This window comes from Mesocricetus auratus, unplaced genomic scaffold, assembly GCF_017639785.1.
Source record: "Mesocricetus auratus isolate SY011 unplaced genomic scaffold, BCM_Maur_2.0 Super-Scaffold_100010, whole genome shotgun sequence".
Classification (NCBI taxonomy): Eukaryota; Metazoa; Chordata; class Mammalia; order Rodentia; family Cricetidae; genus Mesocricetus; species Mesocricetus auratus.
The window spans coordinates 53,119,241-53,139,895 of record NW_024429194.1 but is presented as its reverse complement, the minus strand read 5'-3'; the positions used below and the strand labels follow the sequence as shown (position 1 = coordinate 53,139,895).

The window sequence follows — 20,655 nt, the reverse complement described above, 5'->3', positions numbered from 1 at the left end:
TGATGTATAAAAATGCATCCTTTACATACACTACAAGGAAGAAACTTGTATTTTTTACCTGTTCTTTCCCTCCTTTAAGCAGTCAGTAATGTATGATTTCTAAAACCTATTTGATAAGGTCAGTGCAGTGTGAGTGTCTCCAAGTGAAGAGGACTACAGAGATTCTACTAAGAAGCGAATACTTCTCTTGTGTACTTGACTATTGGAAGAATGATTAGCGCTATTTAAGAGCATGCAAAGAAGTCCTTAGATTTTACAGAATACCCCAATGTCCTTTTCAGTCTGAGATTATTTTTTTTCCAAAGCCTGTCATCACCTGGTTATTACTTCAGCTCTGAAGAATCAGAGGGACTAAACCTAAACCTTTTTTTGTTTTCATGGCTTTTGAGCCAGGCTGTCTTGCTATCAATTTTGCTTATGCCTGAGATGAGCCTCAGCTTCTTAACCTGTCAAAATGAGGATAATAATACCATTACTATTAAAGGTGTTTGGGGATTAAGTTAATAAATGTAAAGCGTGTAGCAGATAGTTTCAGCAAGTTTTGAAATTCTTAGTTTCTCTGGCTACTGTGGGCAGTGGGAAGTCTGTCAGTGCCTATCAACCCATTAGTTGAGATTGTCTGGTTCCAGGATTAAGTATCCAGTCATGCCCAATGCTTATTGTTCAGCCCACATCTGCTGGCTTAATTTCCTGAACCACTGCCATGGCCAGTTCTGTGACCTCTTCCTACTAGTGATTTTGGTAGATTTATCAGTTTTTGGTCAGTATTGATTCTTTCCTTTCTTCATACTCTTGTTGCTTAAGGTCTCCTAGTGATGACTTTCGTCTCAGTTATGCCTTGAGTTCTGTGTCTACCTAGAAGCTTTTCCATCAAACCATCAGAGAAGTGTTTTAGTAAAACATAGGAGTCTGAACTGTGAAGCTGAGATGTTATGATTTGTCTTATCAGTTTTGCACTATCACTAAAACTATTGCTAGTTAATGCTAGCAATACATTTTTGTTCTTTTGGGACTTAAAACTTAAAATTCTTAGTAATGGGTAACTTGTAGTATAACCCCTCACCAGTCTTTAGAGGTAATATTTGGAGTATATTGCATCTATAATGTCACAGACTTGAAATTAGACAAACCTGGTTTTAGACCCTGGTTCTCATTGCTGTGACCTAACCTGGCTGCAGCATTTAGAGGATCTTTTCTGTGGGATTCAACTGGCATGCTGTGTATAACAACCTATTACCACCCCCCCATCTCCGCTTACTAGAAACTGACCTATTCATGCATTTGCCTTCACTTTCTAACCTTGTGGTGTTGTCTGCCTTTACTCCCTTGATTAATGCAAGGCTCCCAGGGTTGTAGACTTGAGTGTCAAGTGCCTATTGCAGAGCTTACTATGCAGTGTGCATGAATAAACATTACTATTATTTTTCCCCACATTCTCTAGTTTTAGGATGCTCTAGTTTGCTTTTCTATTGCTGTGATAGTGATGAACATATAAGTAGTGATAAAACACTATGACCAAAGGCAACTTGAGGAGGAAAGGGTTTATTTCATCTTAACAGTTTATTTACACTTTCATCACAAAAGGAAGTCAGGGCAGGAACTCAAGGCAGGAACCTGGAGGTGGGGACCAAAGCAAAGGCCAAGGAGGAATACTGCTTTCGGGCTTGCTCAGCTTGCTTTCTTTTTTTGTTTTTCGAGACAGGGTTTCTCTGTATTGTTTTGGAGGCTGTCGGTCCAGCCCAGCTTCGAACTCACAGAGATCCGCCTGCCTCTGCCTCCCGAGTGCTGGGATTAAAGGCGTGCGCCACCACCGCCCGGCTCAGCTTGCTTTGTTATACAACCCATGGCCACATATGCAGGGTGGCACTGCCCCCAGTGAACTGAGCCCTCCCACATCAATCGTTAATCAAGAAACTGTGCTGTAGACTTGCCTATTGTCAGTCATAAGGAAGCAGTTTTTCAAGTGAGGTTTTCTCTTCATAGATGGCCCTACTTTGTGTAAAGCTGACAAAAAAATGAACCGGCACAGAGGTTTATTTCTGCCATTTCAATTTCTAGCAATGTAGAGTTGAGTCCATTACTATGGGCACTTACATAGGAGTCACAGTAAGAAAAGGGAAGGAAGGCCACCATTCCTGAGCCTATACATCCCTAAATAAAAGTAGCAAATATAAATAAAATTAACTATGCGTTAGGACTTTGATGAAGTAAAATTAAATTACTTTAATACATTATTTAATTTTAACATTTTATTTAAAATAGATTCTTTTCTCACAAAATATATCTTAATTATGGTTTCCCCTCCCTCTCCTCCTCCCATTTCCTTCCCACATCCCCTCCCGTCTAAATCCACTCTCTTTCTTTCATTAGAAAAAAAAAAACAGGCTTCTAAGAGATATTAAGATACAACAAAATAAAACATAAGATAAACAAGAATTACCACATCAAAGTTGGACAGTACAAACCAGCAGAAGAAAAAAAAAGCCCAAGAGAAGGTACAAGACTCAGAGGCCTACTTGTTTTTACACTTAGGAATCCCATAAAAACATTAAAGTTAATAATCTATACACAGAGGCCCTGGTACAGGCCCTGTGTGTGCTGCAGTCTCTGTGAGCTCAAATGGACGCTGACCATGTTGACTTAGAGGGCCTTGTTTTCATATTGTCCTCCATCTCCTCTGGCTCTTCTGCTGTCTCTTCCTCCTCTTCCATAGGATCCCCTGATCTCTGAGGGGGAGGGATTTGACAAAGAGATCCCATTTAGGACTGAATGTTGTGAGGTCTCTTACTATCTGTGTGGGTTTCTGCATTTGTTCCCATCTGCTACAGGGGAGGCTTCAAGGATGCTCTCCAGCATGTGTGTAACTAAATGTCAAAGTTAATTCAATCTGGTGTTTTATTTTCAATCTGTATCATATTTTAAATAAATGTATTCTTATAAAGTAACTTTACAAGAGTATAATATCCCACTGGTTTTGTTTATTCTTCTAACAGCTTCCATTAACTTTCTAGTATGTAACCTTAAGGATCTGCATTTAGTTTCAAAAACTGTAAGAAAATACCTTAGAAAACAGTTTTCTGTGTATTTGTCTCAGCCTTCAGTCAGTCAACATGAAGAGATTTATTTGGGTTCATAATTTGGCTGTTTCAGTCCATGGTTAGTTGGTTAATTGTTGCTTTTGGGCCTTTGTAAGGCAGAAATCTTTATGGGGCATGCGTGGCAGAGGAGCTGATCCCCTCTGAAAAGACAGAGAGGCCCCAGGTCCTTGTTCAAATGTCACATCCCAGTGGACTAACATTCTCCCATCCAGCCTCACTTCTTAAAGGCTCTGCTGCCTCCCAGTGGTACCCATGGCTAGTAACCACAGCTGTTTCCCAGTAGTACTCATGGCTAGTAATCACACACTAAACACAGCCTTTGTGGGGCACATTTCAGTTCTGAGATATGGTACTGTTCGTCCTTGCTAACTTATATTTTTTTTTAAGATTTATTTATCTATTATATATACAGTGTTCTGTCTGCATGTATGCCTGAAGGCCAGAAGAGGACATCAAATCTCATTACAAATGGTTGTGAACTATCATGTGGTTGCTGGGAATTGAACTCTGGTCCTCTGGAAGAGCAGCAAGTGCTCTTAACCTCTGAGCCATCTCTCCAGCCCCTAACTTATCTATCTTAAGATAATCTTTTTATAATTCCATCTTGGTTTTCTAAGCACTGTTGTTTTTGTGTGCCAAAAACTATATATCCTAACAGACTAAAAATTTTAATATTCTAAAAACTTTTGTGAGTAGTAAAAAGCTATATTATAACAGATACTATGATTTTTCTTTGTATGCTGTTTGTCAAGTAATTCTCCAGTTTTTGCTTTGGTCTCTGTCGTTAATAGTCTTTAGGATAGCACCAAGGTTATCTAAGCAAACACTAATCTCATTTGTGTTCTCCACAAGTCTGAGGTGTTCATTTATTTGAGTAATGTTAATTTATGTTCTTCCATTATTTAAAGTGCAGAGATAGTCTAATAACCTATAAACAGGAACTTAAGTAAGTACCTAACATTCTTATTAATTATTTAAAATTAAAATATAATTACATCATTCCTTCTCTTTCTTCCCCTCCAACCCCTTCCATGTGCCCTCCCATCCCACCTTAACACCCTCTCAAATGGATGGCTTTTTTCTTTGTTAGTTTCATATATATCCATAAATATGAAAACATAACCCATGACATCTTTTTTAGTGTGTTTTTGTGTATTTTATTTTAGGGCTGACCACCATGTGCTGGATGACCAGTTAGGGGGTTCATTCCTGGTAATTCTCCCTTTCTCAGCAATCATTAATTGTCTGCAGTTCTTGTTTAGAGGTGGAGCCCCATGAAATTTCCCCCTTCTGAGTTAACATCTCCATTGATATTGTCATTGTTCAGATCTTATTTAGGCAACCATATTGTTAAGGTATTATGGGTATAGCTTCTGTGTCATTTCTAGGAAACATAGTCTTAACAGAGACTACCATGTTCTCTCTTACAACCTTTCTGCCCCCGAATTCTGTGATGTTCTCTGAGCCTTAAGGTGTAGGAGTTGTGTTGTAGATATATCCATTGTGTCTGGAGTCCCCCAAATCCATTGACTTCTACTTACAGCTAATTGTAGTTTTCTGTGACAGTCTCTAGTTACTGTAAAGAGAAGCTTCTTTGATGAAGGATGAGAACTGCTCTTATTTGTGGCTATAATGATAAGTTTTAGAATGTGATTAGGAATTATGTTGGTCTAGGAAAGTAGTGGCACTGCTTCTGAGGCCCATGACCTCCCTAGGTCTGTTGGCTGACTGGGTTCCTTAGTACCAGGCATGATATTCCTCCCATTAGTGGGCTGTGAATCCAATAGACTTGATTACCACCATGATATGGGTGCCACTATTACGGCTTCAGGGATATGTTGCCATACTTTTTGTTGTTATAGTTCATAAGCATCACCTATGGATATGACTGTTTATTGCTTCCCTTTCTTGGCACCTTATGTAGTATCTTTTTGGTACTTTCATAAAGTACCAAAGATTTAACTCAGATCTTTCCAGTTGTGGGTCAGGAGTATGTGGTGTCTTTAGCAAAAGGTACTTCAACTTCTGAGACACAGTTTCTTTAAACTGTGGTAATTAAAGGCTGCTCTTCTGTCAGAGGTGTGGTCATTGTTCCTAAAAATTTTCAAGGTCTTCTTCAGACACCTTATAATCACTATTTCAATTTACCAGACATTGGTTGGCACCTGCCTAGAAAAGGATTAACTAACAAATCAGAAACAAACAAACAAAAAAAGGAATGCAGTACAAACGACAGCACACTCACACTCTGGGACTCTTAAGACTTTGTGTCTTCATTAGCAGGCTCTGACTATGCTGCCTGTCAACAAAACGATGTATTGTCTAGGGGAGGTCTTCAAGGCAGAGGAAGTTGTAAGTAATGTGAAAGTATTTCTGTAGAAATAGCAAGGGTATTAACAGCTGTTTTAAAAGGGAAGTGCTAACCACTCTGTGTGTCAAAAGTAATAATATGTGTGCTTGTTTTATCAGTTTGCTCAGCAGAAAGTGGAGAAAGCCTTGGAAAAAATTACTGAGAGTAAAAATAAACTAGCCTATGAAAAGGGGAAACTTCAGGTATGAGATTTATCTTCAGATTTTTGTCTGATGCTTAAAATAGAAATTGTTGGATTAAATATTGTTGAACTTAAGAAAAAGTAGCTCTGTCATTTACTAACTCTATAGCCTCTGAACCTCCCTGACTTTATTTCTTCATTACCATCCAAGTAACTTCTGTTCATAGACTAGTAGTCTAATGACGAAACCACAGCCAATTCTGTGACCATCTGAAGCATTAGTGCAGCCATTTTATGCATGGCCATTCTGTGAGAAGATGGAGAACCTAGGTGTTGTGGGTCTGGGGAATGATTGTAGCACAAGGCCATAGGCTTGAGTCTTATACTGAGTAGTGTGATGGGATGTGAGTGAATGTGCAGGTATTAAGCTTTTGTTTTGTCCCCATGGTACCCACACAGCAGGAAGCTTGCTACTGATGTTGCTGAGCCTGATTTAGACCAACCCCATTGGAAATACTAAGCACTAATTTGTGAGTTCTACGTCTTAGATACACATTAGAATCAGATGGGTTTTTTAAAAAATCCCAACAGTATAAATGTATATTTACCATTCCTTTAAATACATCTAATTACAAAAAAATAGATTGGAGAACCCATAAGAGAGAATGATAGGTGATAAGTAAAATAAATAAATAAATAATGGTAGAACATAGGGTGTTAGATAGGTTCATAGTCAGAGAAAGGTCTTTCAAGTTGTCTGCATGTTTAATTTTTTTTGTAATACATAAGAAGAAAAATTCTCTTGACTGTAATCCTAATAAAAGCAATTAAAACAGAATTTAAGTCCTAGGCCTAATACTTTGTAAAGCTCCCCAGGTGAAGCCAGGCATGCTGGAGTATACCTCTAATCCAAGCATTCAAGGGCAGGAGGTAGGAGAATGAATGATGGGGTCAGCCCGAGCATAAGATCTTCTCTCAACAATAGTGAAAGATGCCATACATGAGGGGCAACTGGACTAAACAGCGTGAAATGAGGCCCACTTAGGCTTAGTACTGGACACCCGACATGTTGAGTAATCTCACTATAGGCTTGCTGAACATGCTCATATTAAAGGTAGCAGACAAAATGAGGCACAGAGCTGGAAGGAGGCAAACTGAAAGATTGTTGATAAGAGTTGTGCTTATGGAATGGTTCTAGCTTCGGTTCTCAGTGCCACAAACCAAACTGTAATAAAAAGATTGACTATTTATAACTCTAAAGCTCATTTCAAGTTATAAATGAACTACCACTATAGATATGTCATAGTTTATTTCAATTTTACAGTGTGTACTAAAAAATCTGGGAAATATAGGGAATGGATATTTATGTTACAGTGTAAACAGGTTAAAAGAGAGCTCTTTTAATTTTTTGACTGTCTGAATTTATATAGTATTAACAGTATTAGTATGTATATAGACATATCACATATAATAAATACCAATTATATATTATGTAGTACATATTCAGACCAATTGAAATGGTATGAGCATCTGACCATGGCCTGATCCTGATGTCCCCAGATTTACTGATAAGCTGGTCACAGTGTGGTTTTAAGGCTCATGAAATTACCAGGCTTGAAGGAGCAGTGTTCATTTGCTTCTGGCCAGTGCTTCTGTATTCCTTCCAATTTTAAATATCCTGAGTAAGAATTTCTACCAAATGAGAAACTCAAAAGATGTACCTTTGATGAAAGTATGCTATCAGTAAATTTCAGGGCATTTCATTGTTTCTCAGTGGCTACAATACGAGTCCTAAGGAGGGAGTATAAATTGTTTTTATCCCATAAAATAGTCATTTGACTTAAGAACTCACAGTAATCCTTCTGCCTCTGGCTCCTTAGTACTGAGATAACAGGTATGTACCACTACACCTGGATTTAGGAGTTAATTTTCAAATGCAACTCAACATGTAAGAATTCTACCTATTTAACTTTTCTAGTTTTCTTTGAGCAAAACACAAAACTGTCACTTTTTTTTAGATTGCCACTTCTAATTGTCCATATTCAAAAAAAGGTTTTGAATACCAGGTATCACAATCCACTCAAAATTGAAATTAATCTACAGGACATCTGCACTGTTTTATTCATTATCATGTCCATTCGGATTTTCCTTAGGCCACAGAAATCAGAAATATTATCTTGGCACATTTACACAGCTGTAACCCGTTTTTAGCAGTGTTAAGACAAAATTGTTTGCAAGATTAGGAAAGTGCAGGACTTTTTTTTTCAAGTTTCAGGTGTCCTCTAATTTTTTAAAATTTATGACATCTTCCCCTTGGAGATTAGGCTTACTCATTGTTGTTCTATTTTCCTTGTAGATAAAAGTTAAACAGCTAGAAGAACAGCTCCATTCGTTTACTGAAACCAGGTTGCAGAACGACCATCTGCAGAAACTCAACAAGGCTTTAGAGGTCAAACATGCTCAGGTGTGATGTGTCTGAGAAACTGAACAAGGCTTTAGAGGTCAAACATGCTCAGGTGTGATGTGTCTGAGAAACTCAACAAGGCTTTAGAGGTCAGACATGCTCAGGTGTGATGTGTCTGAGAAACTGGATTGCAGTCAGGTGCTGTTACAGTGCTGCAGTTTTTAAGGCATTTCTTGGTGCCTTTCTCCCTACCTCCCCAAATAATCCTAGGAAGATGAAGGCTTTCTCTTGATTCAGTTTAAGCTTCTGATGAGACAGAAGGGGAATTCATAAAGATGTCTTCCACAAAATTAGACCATTCAACATGCTTAGTGTTTATGAATATAGCAGTTATTGAAATTTGTTGCAGAATAGAAAGCTATGCCTTTCAGAAGAAAATCGGTTGATCCATGATCACTCATAGAAGCACTGCTGTGAAATACACTTATGGGTTCTATAAGCTCATAGCTTTTTTTTTTAGTTCAAACCCTAACATTTTTTTTTTGCAAATGAGAGGAACAAATATCTTTGTTTTTGAATTGTAGGCAAACTCAGAACTGAATGTCAGCAAGGCATATCTGCAACAGACAGAAGCTCACCTGAAAGAGGTATTGATAGTGGGGGCCTTACTTGTCAGCACGGTGCCTGTAAGGACCGACACCTGTTGTAGGTCACATAACATTTCAATAAGAGTAAAGTTAAAGCAGAACATAGAAAGTGCTTAGTAAAGAACTTAACCCATGAAGATTTTACTTGAAGTAATTCAGTTCAGTGATTACAAGTCTACCATATATGTAAATTAGATCATTGTAAAAATCTTTAACTCTTAGTATACATGGAAAGCTCTGTGTCTATGGCGTTTGTGTACATATATCCCCAATAACCATGGAACTAGAATGTCTTCAAATGGAATCCTTATGAGGTTCTAACCAACTGATTTTACTGATGCATGGTGAGGTCACAGAGTTCTAAAGAGGCCCTCATTAGACTCTCCTGAGGAAGCTCGGGCTATAACCTGTTTCTTCATTTGGTCATAGACAATGGTGTGATCTTTTCATTCTTGCGGCCAACCAAGTATTACATTTTTCCAGTTTCTTCTGGAAAATTCTGCCATTTATCTTACTAAAGTGGATACTCCTTGAAACAAGTCTTAGGTTTGCTTGATTCTGGTACCTATAACTGGTGATGCCTCCAAAAAGAAGGAAATCTCCAGAGAGGCCCACATCTTCTAAATCCCTTGAGGGCTCAAGGCTTTATGTCAGTAATGTTAAGGAAAGAGCTCAAGCAGTTGCCTTGCCCAATGTCATTCCGAATTCGGCACGCCGAGTGAGCTTTGCACCTACCTTGCCCACTATGAGAATGTCTCAGGAGACTGGAGATTCCAGAATCTCCCTAAAGACTCTTTTAAATGCTATTAAAACCATGGAGGGAAGGTTGGAAGGCAAAATAGACATTCTTGCGTCAAGACCCTTCCTAAATGAGGACTCATCAACTTTTCTTAAACGAGATTCGGTAAGTGATGATAATCTTTGTACTATTTTGTAACATTCTGGGAACCTAGAGTTATTTTGGGATAAAGTTTTAGAAACAGTAGCATGTTTATCTGAAATTGTTATGTAGATCTATGAAAACTCTCATACTTAAAAAATTCTAGTGTTTATGCTTTTTGGATTTTATTATATCAATTATCCATTCATGTTTTATTTTTCTCTTCTGCCTTATCTTTTCTTCTTCTACTTTCCTGTTTTTAGACCCCTTCCTTCCATATACTACTATCTATACATTGATTTTACATTATTTAAGTTTAGATTTCACATATAACAGGAAGTATAATATTTTCCTCTTTTAGTCTCTTGTTTCATTTCATATGATGATATCAACTCCCATCTGTTTTATGACTAATAGCACAATTCCATTTTTTATGGCTGAATAAAAATGCATATGCATATCTACCACATTTCCTTTACTCTTTCATCTGTTATGGGACAAGGACTGGTTCCACATCTTTGCTATTGTGGATATTGCTTCAGTATTGTGGATGTGTAGGTATCTCTGTGGTTTGCTTAGATTCCTTCATGTATACACTCAGGAATGTTGTGAAGTATTATTTTAACTGAGCAAAGATGTGTTATATTTGTTTATGCTCTGAAATATTTAACTATGTGAAAGTATGTTATATTTTTATGCTACCTTTGTTAATGATATAAAGATGTTACATTTGTTTGTGCTGAATTTGTTAATTATGTAAAGATGTGTTGCTGTTTCATCTTGCCTGCCTACGACACCTGATTGGTGTAATAAAGAGCTGAACAACCAATAGCTAGGCAAAAAAAAAAAGGGCAGGGCTGGTGGGCAGAGAGAATAAGTTGGAGGAGAAATCCAGGCTCTAGAGAGAAGGAGAGAATGAGGGAGAAAGCTGGGATATGCCAGCCAGGCATGAGGCAGCAGGAATGGGAGATATACAGAAAAAAGGGTAAAACTTGATGAGGCAAAATGTAATGAAGAGTAACAGTTAAGTTATAAGAGCTAGGAAGAAGCGAGCCTAAGCTAAGGCTGAGCATTCATAACTAAGAATAAGTCTCTGTGTCATGACTTGGGAGCTGCTTGATGACCCAAAAGAAAAAGCCTGCCACACAGGAGTGGTAAAGCAGGTTTAATTTTTTTCAGAACATCCATGCTGCTTTCCATAGTGGGCGCACAAGCCTTAATTCCCACTAGTAGTATGAAAGGGTTTTGTGTTGTTGCATCCTCACACACTGCTTGCTGCCCTTTTCTCTTGATGATGGCCATTCCGACTGGGCTGAGATGCAGTCTTAAGGAAGCTTCAGCTTGCTTTTCTCTGATGACTGAGGGTGTTGAGTTTTTCACGCACTTATTGCCATTTTTCTTTCTTTTTTTTTTTTTGAGAACTGTATGTTCAACAATTTTGTCTATATATTGATCAGATAGTTTAGATTTTCTTTTTTAATTGTTTTGAATCTCTTACAAATTCTAAATATTAACCCCTGTCGTTGCTATAGTTGGCGATGATTTTCTCTCATTTTGTGTGTTGCCACTTCGTCACTCCAGTGATGGTTCCTTTCCTCTACAGAATCATGCTGTAATTCCTTTCAGCTCCATTTGTCAGCTCTTGGGATTATTTCTGAGCTACTGGAGTGAGTGCTGTTCATAAAGTTCTTGCCTGTGGCTATATCTTTTTATCATCTGGATTTATTGTGCGGGTCAGGGGACGGGGGAGTGCATGTGCCATGATATACATGTGAAGATCAGAGGACAAATTACAGGAGTGGGTTCTCTTTTACCATGTAGGTTCTACCTAGGGTCTCACAGCTCAAAGGCTTGTTTGAAAGTACTTTTACCTGCTAGGCCAGCTTGCCAGCTCTATCCCCATGCCTTGCACGTGTGCGTGTGTGTGTGTGTGCGCGCGCGTGTTTTATTTTTTACTTAAATCCATTTATTTTTTTTGAAAATTTGTACTGAGTACTGTTGATATTGTTTTGTCCCTTCCCTGTCCTTCCAACTCCTCCCATGCCTTCACTACTACTTCCTCTGAAATTCATGACCTCTTTAATTATCATTATTACATATGCTTCCACAGACACAGCTTGGAGTCCATTTAGTGTTGCTTGTATGTGCGTGTGTTTAGGACTGACTGCTTAGGATTGTGTAACTTTTTAGGGAGTTCTTCTATCCTCATGAGAGAAGTCATCAATTGCTTCCCCCATGTTTGTCTAGGAGTGGGTGAAGTGAGATTCCCCCCCATACACTTTGGCATGTTGACCGGTATTGTCATTGTGCAGTTCTTCTTTAAATGACCACATTGTTCAGGTTCAGTGTCATATAGAAGGTACTATAGGTGGCTATTGGAGTCTTTCTGTCTCTTCTGTGATGTTTCCGGTGCATAAGTATAGAAGTTGTGTTGTAGATGTATCAAGTGGGATTGGCACCCCACAGTCAATTGTGGTCTGTGTTTTGATCAGATGTGGGTTTCTGTAGTGGTCTCTATCTATCTTAAAAGTAGTATTTCTTGATGAGAGGTGAGTTTACTGTGGGATACTTATTCTGGTTGATGAAAATGGCAGTCGTGGTCTCTGTCTAGGATCCATGAACTCATCAGCCACAGGGAGTCAGCTGTCTTGATGTGCTTTCTCCACTGTTTTCCTCTAGAGGTTCCAAAGTTTTCGTGTTAAACTAAAGCCTTTTGAGTTGATCTCTGTGCAGATGGAGTGGTTTGGATCTCCTTTCAATCTTCAGCATGTGTAGATCATGCTTTCCTAGCTTCACTGGTTGAAGACTCTTGTATTTTATTTTCATCAATGTATGCTTCTGTCACCTTTGTAATAAAAAATCAGGTGACTATTTGTGCTAATTTCTTGGTCCTCTGTTTTATTTCATTGATCTGTATCTGTTTTTGTGACACCAGCATGCAATTTATTTTACTGTAGCTCTGTAGTATAATTTGAAAATAGCTATTGAGATATCTCTAGGTATTTTTATTTTCTTCAGGACTACCTTGCTATCTGAGATCTCAGGGGTTTACATAGGAATTTTATATTGTGTTTTCTAATTCTGTGGGAAATGCCTTAGAATTCTGATGGATATCCTGGAAATCTGTAGATTGCCTTTGATTAGATAGCTGTTTTTATAATATTATTGATCTGTGAGCATGGAAACTTTTGTCTTGTGTATTCTTCAAGTTCTTTTTTTAATGTAACCATTTTATTTTTTTGATTGATTGACTTGTTTATTTTTAGGCATGGTCTCAGCCAGGTAGCCCTGGCTAGCCTGAAACTCACTATGTAGAGCAGACTGGCCTTGAACTCACAGAGATCTGCTAGCCCCTGCCTCTGTGTGCTGGGATTACAGGCATGTACCATTGCACCCAGCTCGGTTTATTTCTTTAGTTTAAGTTTTCATTTTTTCTTCCTTGGTTACATTTATTCCTAGGTATTATTTTTAAGCTATTCTAAATAGGATTTTTTCCTAATTTTTTTCTCAGGGAGTGTGTTCATTATTGACACATAAGAAAGTGAGTGGTTTTCATAAGTTGATTCTGTATAGATGGGGCTGTAAGATCTGAAGGTTTTCTGGTGGGATCTCTATGGTCTTTAGGGTAGAAGACCTTTATTAGTTTCTCATTGCTGTGAAGAAGCAGCTGCTAAAATGAAGGTTTTCTTTGTTGCAGCGGCTCAGGGGGGAGTCTGTTCTGGTAGAGAAGGTGTGGTTGAGTCCTCACAGCAGGAGGACACAGCCAGGAGTCCTGGGAGACCTGGAATCAGAGAGCTGATGATTCTGTTCCATTCTTTTTCATGCAGTCTAGCTCTCCAGTCCTCCCTCATACCCTCACAGACATGTCTAATAGGTGATTTATGTGTGCGCATGTGCCCGTGCACACATGCCCACATGTTTGTATACATGTAGAGACCTGAGACTGATGTCTGGTATCTTCCATTTATTGACTTATTTTATTTAAATTAGAAACAAGTTTGCTTGACATGACAATCCCAGCTCCCCCTCCCTCCCCTCCTCCCCTGCCCCTCACTCCATTCCCCCTCATCTCCATGGGGAATCTTCAAAATCTGTCATATCATCCTGAGCAGGGCCTAGGTAGGCTCTCCCTTATGTGTCCAGGCTGAGAGAGTATGTGGAACGGGCTCCCAAAGTCCATCTGTGTGGCAGAGATAAATACTGATCCATTATTCAAGGCCCCATAGATTGCCGAGGCCTCCTCACTGACACATGGGTCTGGATCAGTCCCATGCTGGCCCCTGAGTCACCAGTCTAGGGTCCATGAGCTCCCCCTTTTCCAGGTCAGCTGCCTCCGTGGGTTTCACCAGCCCAGTCTTGACTCCTTTGCTTACCACCCCTCCCTCCCTGCAACTGGTTTCCAGGAATTCAGTTGATAATCTAGTTGTGGGTATCTGCCTCTGCTTCCATCAGCCACTGGATGAAGGCTCTAGGATGGCATATACGGTAGTCATCCATCTCATTATCAGGGGGAGGGCATTTAAGGTAGCCTCTTCACTATTGCTTAGATTGCCAGTTGGTATCATCCTTACAGATCTCTGAAAATCTCCCTAGTTCCAGATCTCTTCTCAAACCTATAGTGGCTCCCTTTGTTATGATATCTCTCATCCTGCTCTCCTCTATTCTTCCCCTGACTCAGCCTTCCTGCTCCCCCATGTCCTCCTCTCCCCTCCTCTTCTCCCCATCTCTGTCTCCCAGCTCCCTCTCGTCCTCTCCCCCCATGCTCCCATTCCCCTTCTCTGGGGTACCATGCATATCTCTCTTAGGGTCCTCCCTGTTTCCCAGACTCTCTGGTGGTGGGAATATAGGCTGACAATCCCTGATCCATGTCTAAAATCCATATAAGAGTGAGTACATACCATGTTTCTCTTTGTGACCGGGTTACCTCACTCAGTGCCATCCATTTGCCTGCAAATTTCAAGATTCCATTTTTTTTTCCGCTGAAGAGTACTCCATTGTGTAAATGTACCACATTTTCTCTCTCCACTCTTCAGTTGAGGAGCATTTAGGTTGTTTCCAGGTTCTGGCTACTACAAATAATGCTGCTATGAACATAGTGGAACAGATGCCCTTGTTGTATGAATGTGCATCTTTTGGGTATATGCCTAAGAGTGAAATTGCTGGGTCTTGTGGTAGACTGATTCCCATTTTCCTGAGAAATCTCCATACTGATTTCAAAAGTGGCTGTATGAGTCAGCACTCCCACCAGCAGTGGAGGAGTGTACCCTTTCTCCACAACCTCTCCAGCATAAACTGTCATTGGAGTTTTTTATTTTAGCCATTCTGACAGGAGTGAGATGGTATCTCAGAGTTGTTTTGATTTGCTTTTCCCTAATGGCTAAGGATGTTGAGCACTTTCTAAAGTGTCTCTCAGTCATTTTATACTCCTCTACTGAGAATTCTCTATTTAGTTCTGTGCCACACTTTTTAATTGGATTATTTCGTGTTTTGGAGACTAGCTTCTTGAGTTCTTTGTAAAATTTGGAGATCAGCCCTCTATCAGATGTGGGGTTGCCATTTTGTCTTGTTGACTGTCTCCTTTGCATTACAGAAACTTCTCAGTTTCAGGAGGTCCCATTTATTAATTGTCAATCTCAGTGCCTGTGCTATGGGTATTATGTTCAGGAAGTTGTCTATTGTACCAATTCGTTTAAGGGTACTTCCCACTCTCTTCTAAGAGGTTCAGTGTGGCTGGATTTATGTTGAGGTCTTTGATCCATTTGGACTTAATTTGTGCATGGTGAAAGTTATGAATCTATCTGCAGTCTCTACATGCCAGCATCCAGTTATGCCAGCACCATTTGTTGAAGATGGTTTCTTTTTTCCATTGTATACTTTAGCTTCTTTGTCAAAGATCAGATGTTCATAGGTGTGTGAGTTAATATCAAGGTCTTCAATTTGATTTCATTGGTTTACCTGTCTATTTTTGTGCTAGTACCAAGCTGTTTTCATTACTATAGCTCTATAGTAGAGCTTGAAGTCACTGATAGTGATGCTTCCTTTATTGTACAGTGTTGTTTTGACTATTCTGGGTCTTTTGTTTTTCCATATTAAGTTGAAAATTGTCCTTTCAAGGTCTGTGAATAATTGTGCTGGAATTTTGATGGGGATTGCATTGAATCTGTAGATTGCTTTTGGTAAGATTGCCATTTTTTTACTATGTAACCTATGGAAGAACATGGGAGATCCTTCCATTTTCTGGTATCTTCTTTAATTTCTTTCTTTAAATATTCAAAGTTCTTGTCATACAGTTCTTTTCACCTGTTTGGTCAGAGTTACCCCAAGATATTTCATGTTGTTTGTGGCAATTGTAAAGGGTGATGTTTCTCTGATTTCTTTCTCAGCACATTTATTTTATATATATATATATATATATATATATATTTATAGTAGGGCTACTGATTTTTTTTAGTTAATATTATATCCTGTCACTTTGCTGAAGGTGTTTATCAGTTGTAGGAGTTCTCTGGTAGAATTCTTCAGGTCACTTATGTAGACTATTATATCATCTGTAAATAGTGAAAGTTTGACTTCTTCCTTTCCAATTTGTATCCCCTTGATCTCCTTTTGTTGTCTTATTGCTCTAGAAAGAGCTTCAAGTACAATATTGGAGAGATATGCAGAGAGTGGACAACCTTGTCTTGTTCTTGGTTTTAGAGGAATCGCCTTGAGTTTGTATCCATTTAGTTTGATGTTGTCTGTCAGTTTGCTGTATATTGACTTTATTATGTTTAGGTATGTTCCTGTTATCCCTGATCTCTCCAAGACCTTTATCATGAAGTGGTGTTGGGTTTTGTCAAAGGCTTTTTCAGCATCTAGTGAGATTATCATGTGGTTTTTCTTTTTCAGATTGTTCACATGGTGGATTACATTGATGGATTTTTGTACGCTGAACCATCCCTGCATTCCTGGGGTGAAGCCTACTTGATCATGGTGTATGATTTTACTGATGTGTTCTTAGATTCTATTTGCCAGTACTTTATTGAGTATTTTTGCATCAATGTTCATGAAGGAGATTGGCTTGTAGTTCCCTATTTTAGTTGTGTCTTTGTGCAGTTTGGGTACTAAGGTAATTGCAGCCTCGTAAAAAAGGGTTAGCAGTGATCATTATGCTTCTATTGTGTGGAACAATTTGAAGAGTATTGGTATTAACTCTTCTTTGAATTTCTGGTAGAATTCTGCACTGAAACCATCTGGTCCTGGAATTTTTTAGTTGGAAGACTTTGATGGCTGCTTGTATTTCTTTAGGGGTTATAAGTCTATTTAAATTGTTTATCTGTTCTTGATTTAATTTAGGTAAGTGATATCTATCCAGAAAATCATCCATTTCCTTTAAATTTAACAATTTTGTGTAGTATAGGTTTTCAAAGTATGACCTAGTGATTCTCTGGATTTCTCCAGTGTCTGTTATGTGCCCCTTTTCACTTCTGATTTTGTTAATTAGCATGTTCTCTCTCTGCCTTTTGGTTAGGTTGAATAAAGGTTTGTCTATCATGTTGATTTTTCTCAGAGAACCAACTCTTTGTTTCATTGATTCTTTATATTGTTTTCTTTGTTCCTACTTTATTGATTTCAGCTCTCAACTTGATTATTTCCTGTGTCTACTCCTCCTGGATGAGTTTGCTTCTTTTTGTTCCAGAGCTTTCAGGTGTTCTGTTAATTCTCTAGTGTGGCTATTCTCCAGTTTCTTCATGTGGGCCTTAGAACTATGAACTTTCCTCTTAGAACTGCTTTCAGAGTGTTCCATAGATTTGGGTATGTAGTGCCTTCATTTTCATTGAATTCTAGGAAGTCTTTGATTTCTTTATTTTTTCCTTTACCCAGGAGTGATGCAATTGAGTATTGTTCAATTCTATGAGTTTGTGGAGTTTCTACAATTTGTGTTGTTGTTGACTTCTAATTTTAAGCCGTGGTGGTCCAATAGGATACAGGGGGTTATTCCAAATTTTTTTTATCTGTTGAGGTTTGGTTTATTGCCAAGTATGTGGTCGATTTTGGAGAAGGTTTAATATACTGCTGAGAAGAAAGTATATTCTTTGTGTTTGGATAGAATGTTTGGATAGAATATAGATGTCTGTTAAACCCAATTGGGTCATAACTTCTGTTAGTTTCTTTGTTAAGTTTCTGTCTGATGGTCCTGTCCAGTGGTGAGAGTGTGGTGTTGAAGTCTCCCTCTATAAGTGTGTAGAGTTCAATGTGTGATTTGACTTTTAATAATGTTTCTTTTACGAATGTGGATGTATGTATTTGGGACATAGATGTTCAGAATTGACACATCATCCTGATTGATTTTTCCTATGATGAATATGAAATGGCCTTTTTCGTCTCTTTTGATTAGTTTTATTTCAAAGTCTAATTTGTTAGACATTAGGATAGCTACACCCATTTGCTTCTAAGGTCTATTCGATTGGAAAATCTTTTCCCAACCCTTAACTCTGAGGTAATGTCTGTCTATGAAAGTGAGATGTGTTTCTTGTATGCAGCAGAAGGGTGGATTTTCTTTGTATCCATTCTGTTAGCCTGTGTCTTTTTATAGATGAGTTAAGACCATTGATATTGAGGAATATTAATGACCATTTATTGTTGATTTCTTGTTTGTTTTGGATTTGGTTTTGGTGGTGGCATTGTGTGTGAGTTTTTCCCCTATTTCTGGCTTTTGGTAAAGTGAGATTATATATTGCCTATGTTTTTGTGAGTGTAGTTAATGTCCTTGGGTTGGAGTTTTCCTTCCAGAATTTTCTGTAGGATTGGATTTGTGAATACGTATTATGTAAATCTGGTTTTGTTGTGGAATATCTTGTTTTCTCTATCTATAGTGATTGAGAATTTTGCTGGGTATAATAGTTTGGGATGGAATTTGTGGTCTCTTAGTGTTTGTAGAACATCTATCCAGGACCTTCTGGCTTTCAGAGTTTCCATGGAGAAGTCAGGAGTAATTCTGATAAGTTTGCCTTGTTACTTGGCCTTTTTCCTTCACTGTTCTTAATATTCTTTCTTTATTCTGTATACTTGGGGTCTTGATTATTATGTGTCAAGGGGAGTTTTTGTTTCTTCCTTTTTTAAGTTAGAAACAACATTGTTTCACATGTCAATCCCAGCTCCCTCTCCCTCCTATCCTCCTCCGAACTCCCCACTAGGCCCGCCAGTCCCCCACCCAATCTCCACTCAGATTCCCTGGGAGGGTGAGGCCCTCCACTGTAACATTGGGGCATCCATCTTCAGCCCATAGGCCACAGTGTGTCTGGAAGACTTCAAAGCAAAGCAGGAAATTTCAAGCTGTCCATCTGCATTGGCAGTCTGTCATTCACTTTTCTGTGTCCTGCAGAAAGTCTGGTAGACTCTTCCATGAAGCAGGAACCCTGAAGTACTATTTGAGTTCAGCAGTCACTTTCCTGTGGGTCCTACATGTCCAGTTTATACAGCAACAGTCAAGCAGTTCAGGCAAGATCAGTTTCTTGCCCAAATGGCTAATCTTGCCGTGTTGAAAGCAAACTCCATAATGAGTTTCTTCGATGCGCATCTTCCTCTCAGACATAATTGGTGCTGTGAGGAACAACATTTCTCATTGTCAAGAAAAAACCCTAAACCATTTTAAATGCCATGTTCTGAAGGTCTTTGAAAGAGACTATTTATCTCAAATACATCTCTATATATCTAGAAAACCTAACTTACCTAACTATAAGTTCTGACTATTATAACTATTTATAATCTGTATTTAATTATGCATTACATTTTAAAAGATGAGTATAAACACAATACTAAACAAGAGGAGAAATACACATATCACAAGACTGACCTTGAATTTGTATCAATAAATGAAAAACCATACCCATACCAAGTATTCATTTCTATACCATAATATCCCTTTTACAATTAAAAAGAGATTGGTTGTGATCTTTAACCAATTATAAGCAACCCCATTCAAGTGAAAACAAAGATTTATAAACAATATGGGAATTTGGACATTGCTCATTCCAAACTGCTTCCTGCTGGATGGGGGTGCTGTTCATACCATGAGGATCATGACAAAACACAGAAACCTGTAGAAGTCCTTATTTTCTGGGTTTGTAAGGCTGCATCATCTTAGCTGTCTTAATTGTTGGAACACCTGGCCCACTGCTTCCAAGGGTCTGGATCTGGGTTCATCAAAGCCAGGAAGGAATCCACAGCTTTCCATTTTCTGTGGAAACATAAACAAAAACTTTTCCCAAATAACTGGTGTTTATATTTAAAGTTAGAGGTCAAAGCATTTTTGAAATATGTAAGTTGGATTAATTCAGCAGAATTTATAATTAAGTATATTTTAGCAATTGATCCTTCCTTAGCCATTGAACAACACAATAGTATACAGTATCCAGACTTTCTGTGTATTTTCCATCTTTATGTGGCTTATATTACTCTATTTCTTTTACATTTATTTATTTATTTATTTATCTGAGACAGGGTTTCTCTGGAAATCCACCTGCCTCTGCCTCTGGAGCAAATCCTACCGGCGTGCGCCACCACAGCCAGCTTCTCTATTTACCACTATGTTGTTTCTTTTTTCTCTAAATCTTACATATGTTTTTAAACACACTGTAAACCTTTAGAAGTTTTTCTTCATCTAAATCTGACTTTATTGTAAAATTTTATGTTTTTCTGGTCACGTGTCTTATACAGGCTAAAGAACATTGCTAAAAATAAAGTTGAAACAGCTGGTGGCTTTCCAACATGGTGGGTGTAAGTTTGACTCCAGCTCACCACCCTAGTCTGTGCTGACATCTAGCAACATGGTGCCGGCTTGGAGATGTGGTCACTGCCACTGCCAGATACTCGTGCACAACATTCAATTGTTAGCAGAGACTCTTAAAAGAACCTTGCTGAGTTTTTTGGTTTTTTTTGTTTGTTTGTTTGTTTTATGCTGAGTCAGGAAGACTCCCTTAAGCTAGCCTCATGAGTCTTTTGTCGCTAGCAAAATAGAGCCTACCTGAGAAAAATGCTGCTACCAAAAAGCCGTGCTTCTCTCTGTTCTTTTGTTTCTAAAATTCCTTTAAAGCTTTTGTCATTCTACGTGGAAATTCAATCCCACATGCTGACACCATATATAGAGTGTAGT

General features: G+C 38.5%; 1 protein-coding gene across 15 annotated transcripts in view; it reads left to right on the top strand.

Moving 5' to 3' along the window:
- Ccdc150 (coiled-coil domain containing 150) overlaps window positions 1–20,655 on the top strand; it is a 124,569-nt gene that overhangs the window by 38,529 nt on the left and 65,385 nt on the right. For 13 of the 15 annotated variants that reach the window (XR_005879937.1, XR_005879936.1, XR_002385094.2 and 10 more), the window contains 3 exons: window positions 5,568–5,651; window positions 7,947–8,054; window positions 8,579–8,641. The exons of 1 other annotated variant lie outside the window; for it this stretch is intronic. Coding sequence is in view for 7 of the 14 variants with exons in the window: in XM_040753627.1 (XP_040609561.1) it covers window positions 5,568–5,651; window positions 7,947–8,054; window positions 8,579–8,641 (255 nt within the window). In the remaining 7 variants the exon portion in view is untranslated. Of the gene's footprint in view, window positions 1–5,567; window positions 5,652–7,946; window positions 8,055–8,578; window positions 8,642–8,744; window positions 9,546–20,655 lie in introns of those variants that run through there. One more of the 15 variants, XM_040753628.1, reaches the window with a different exon arrangement.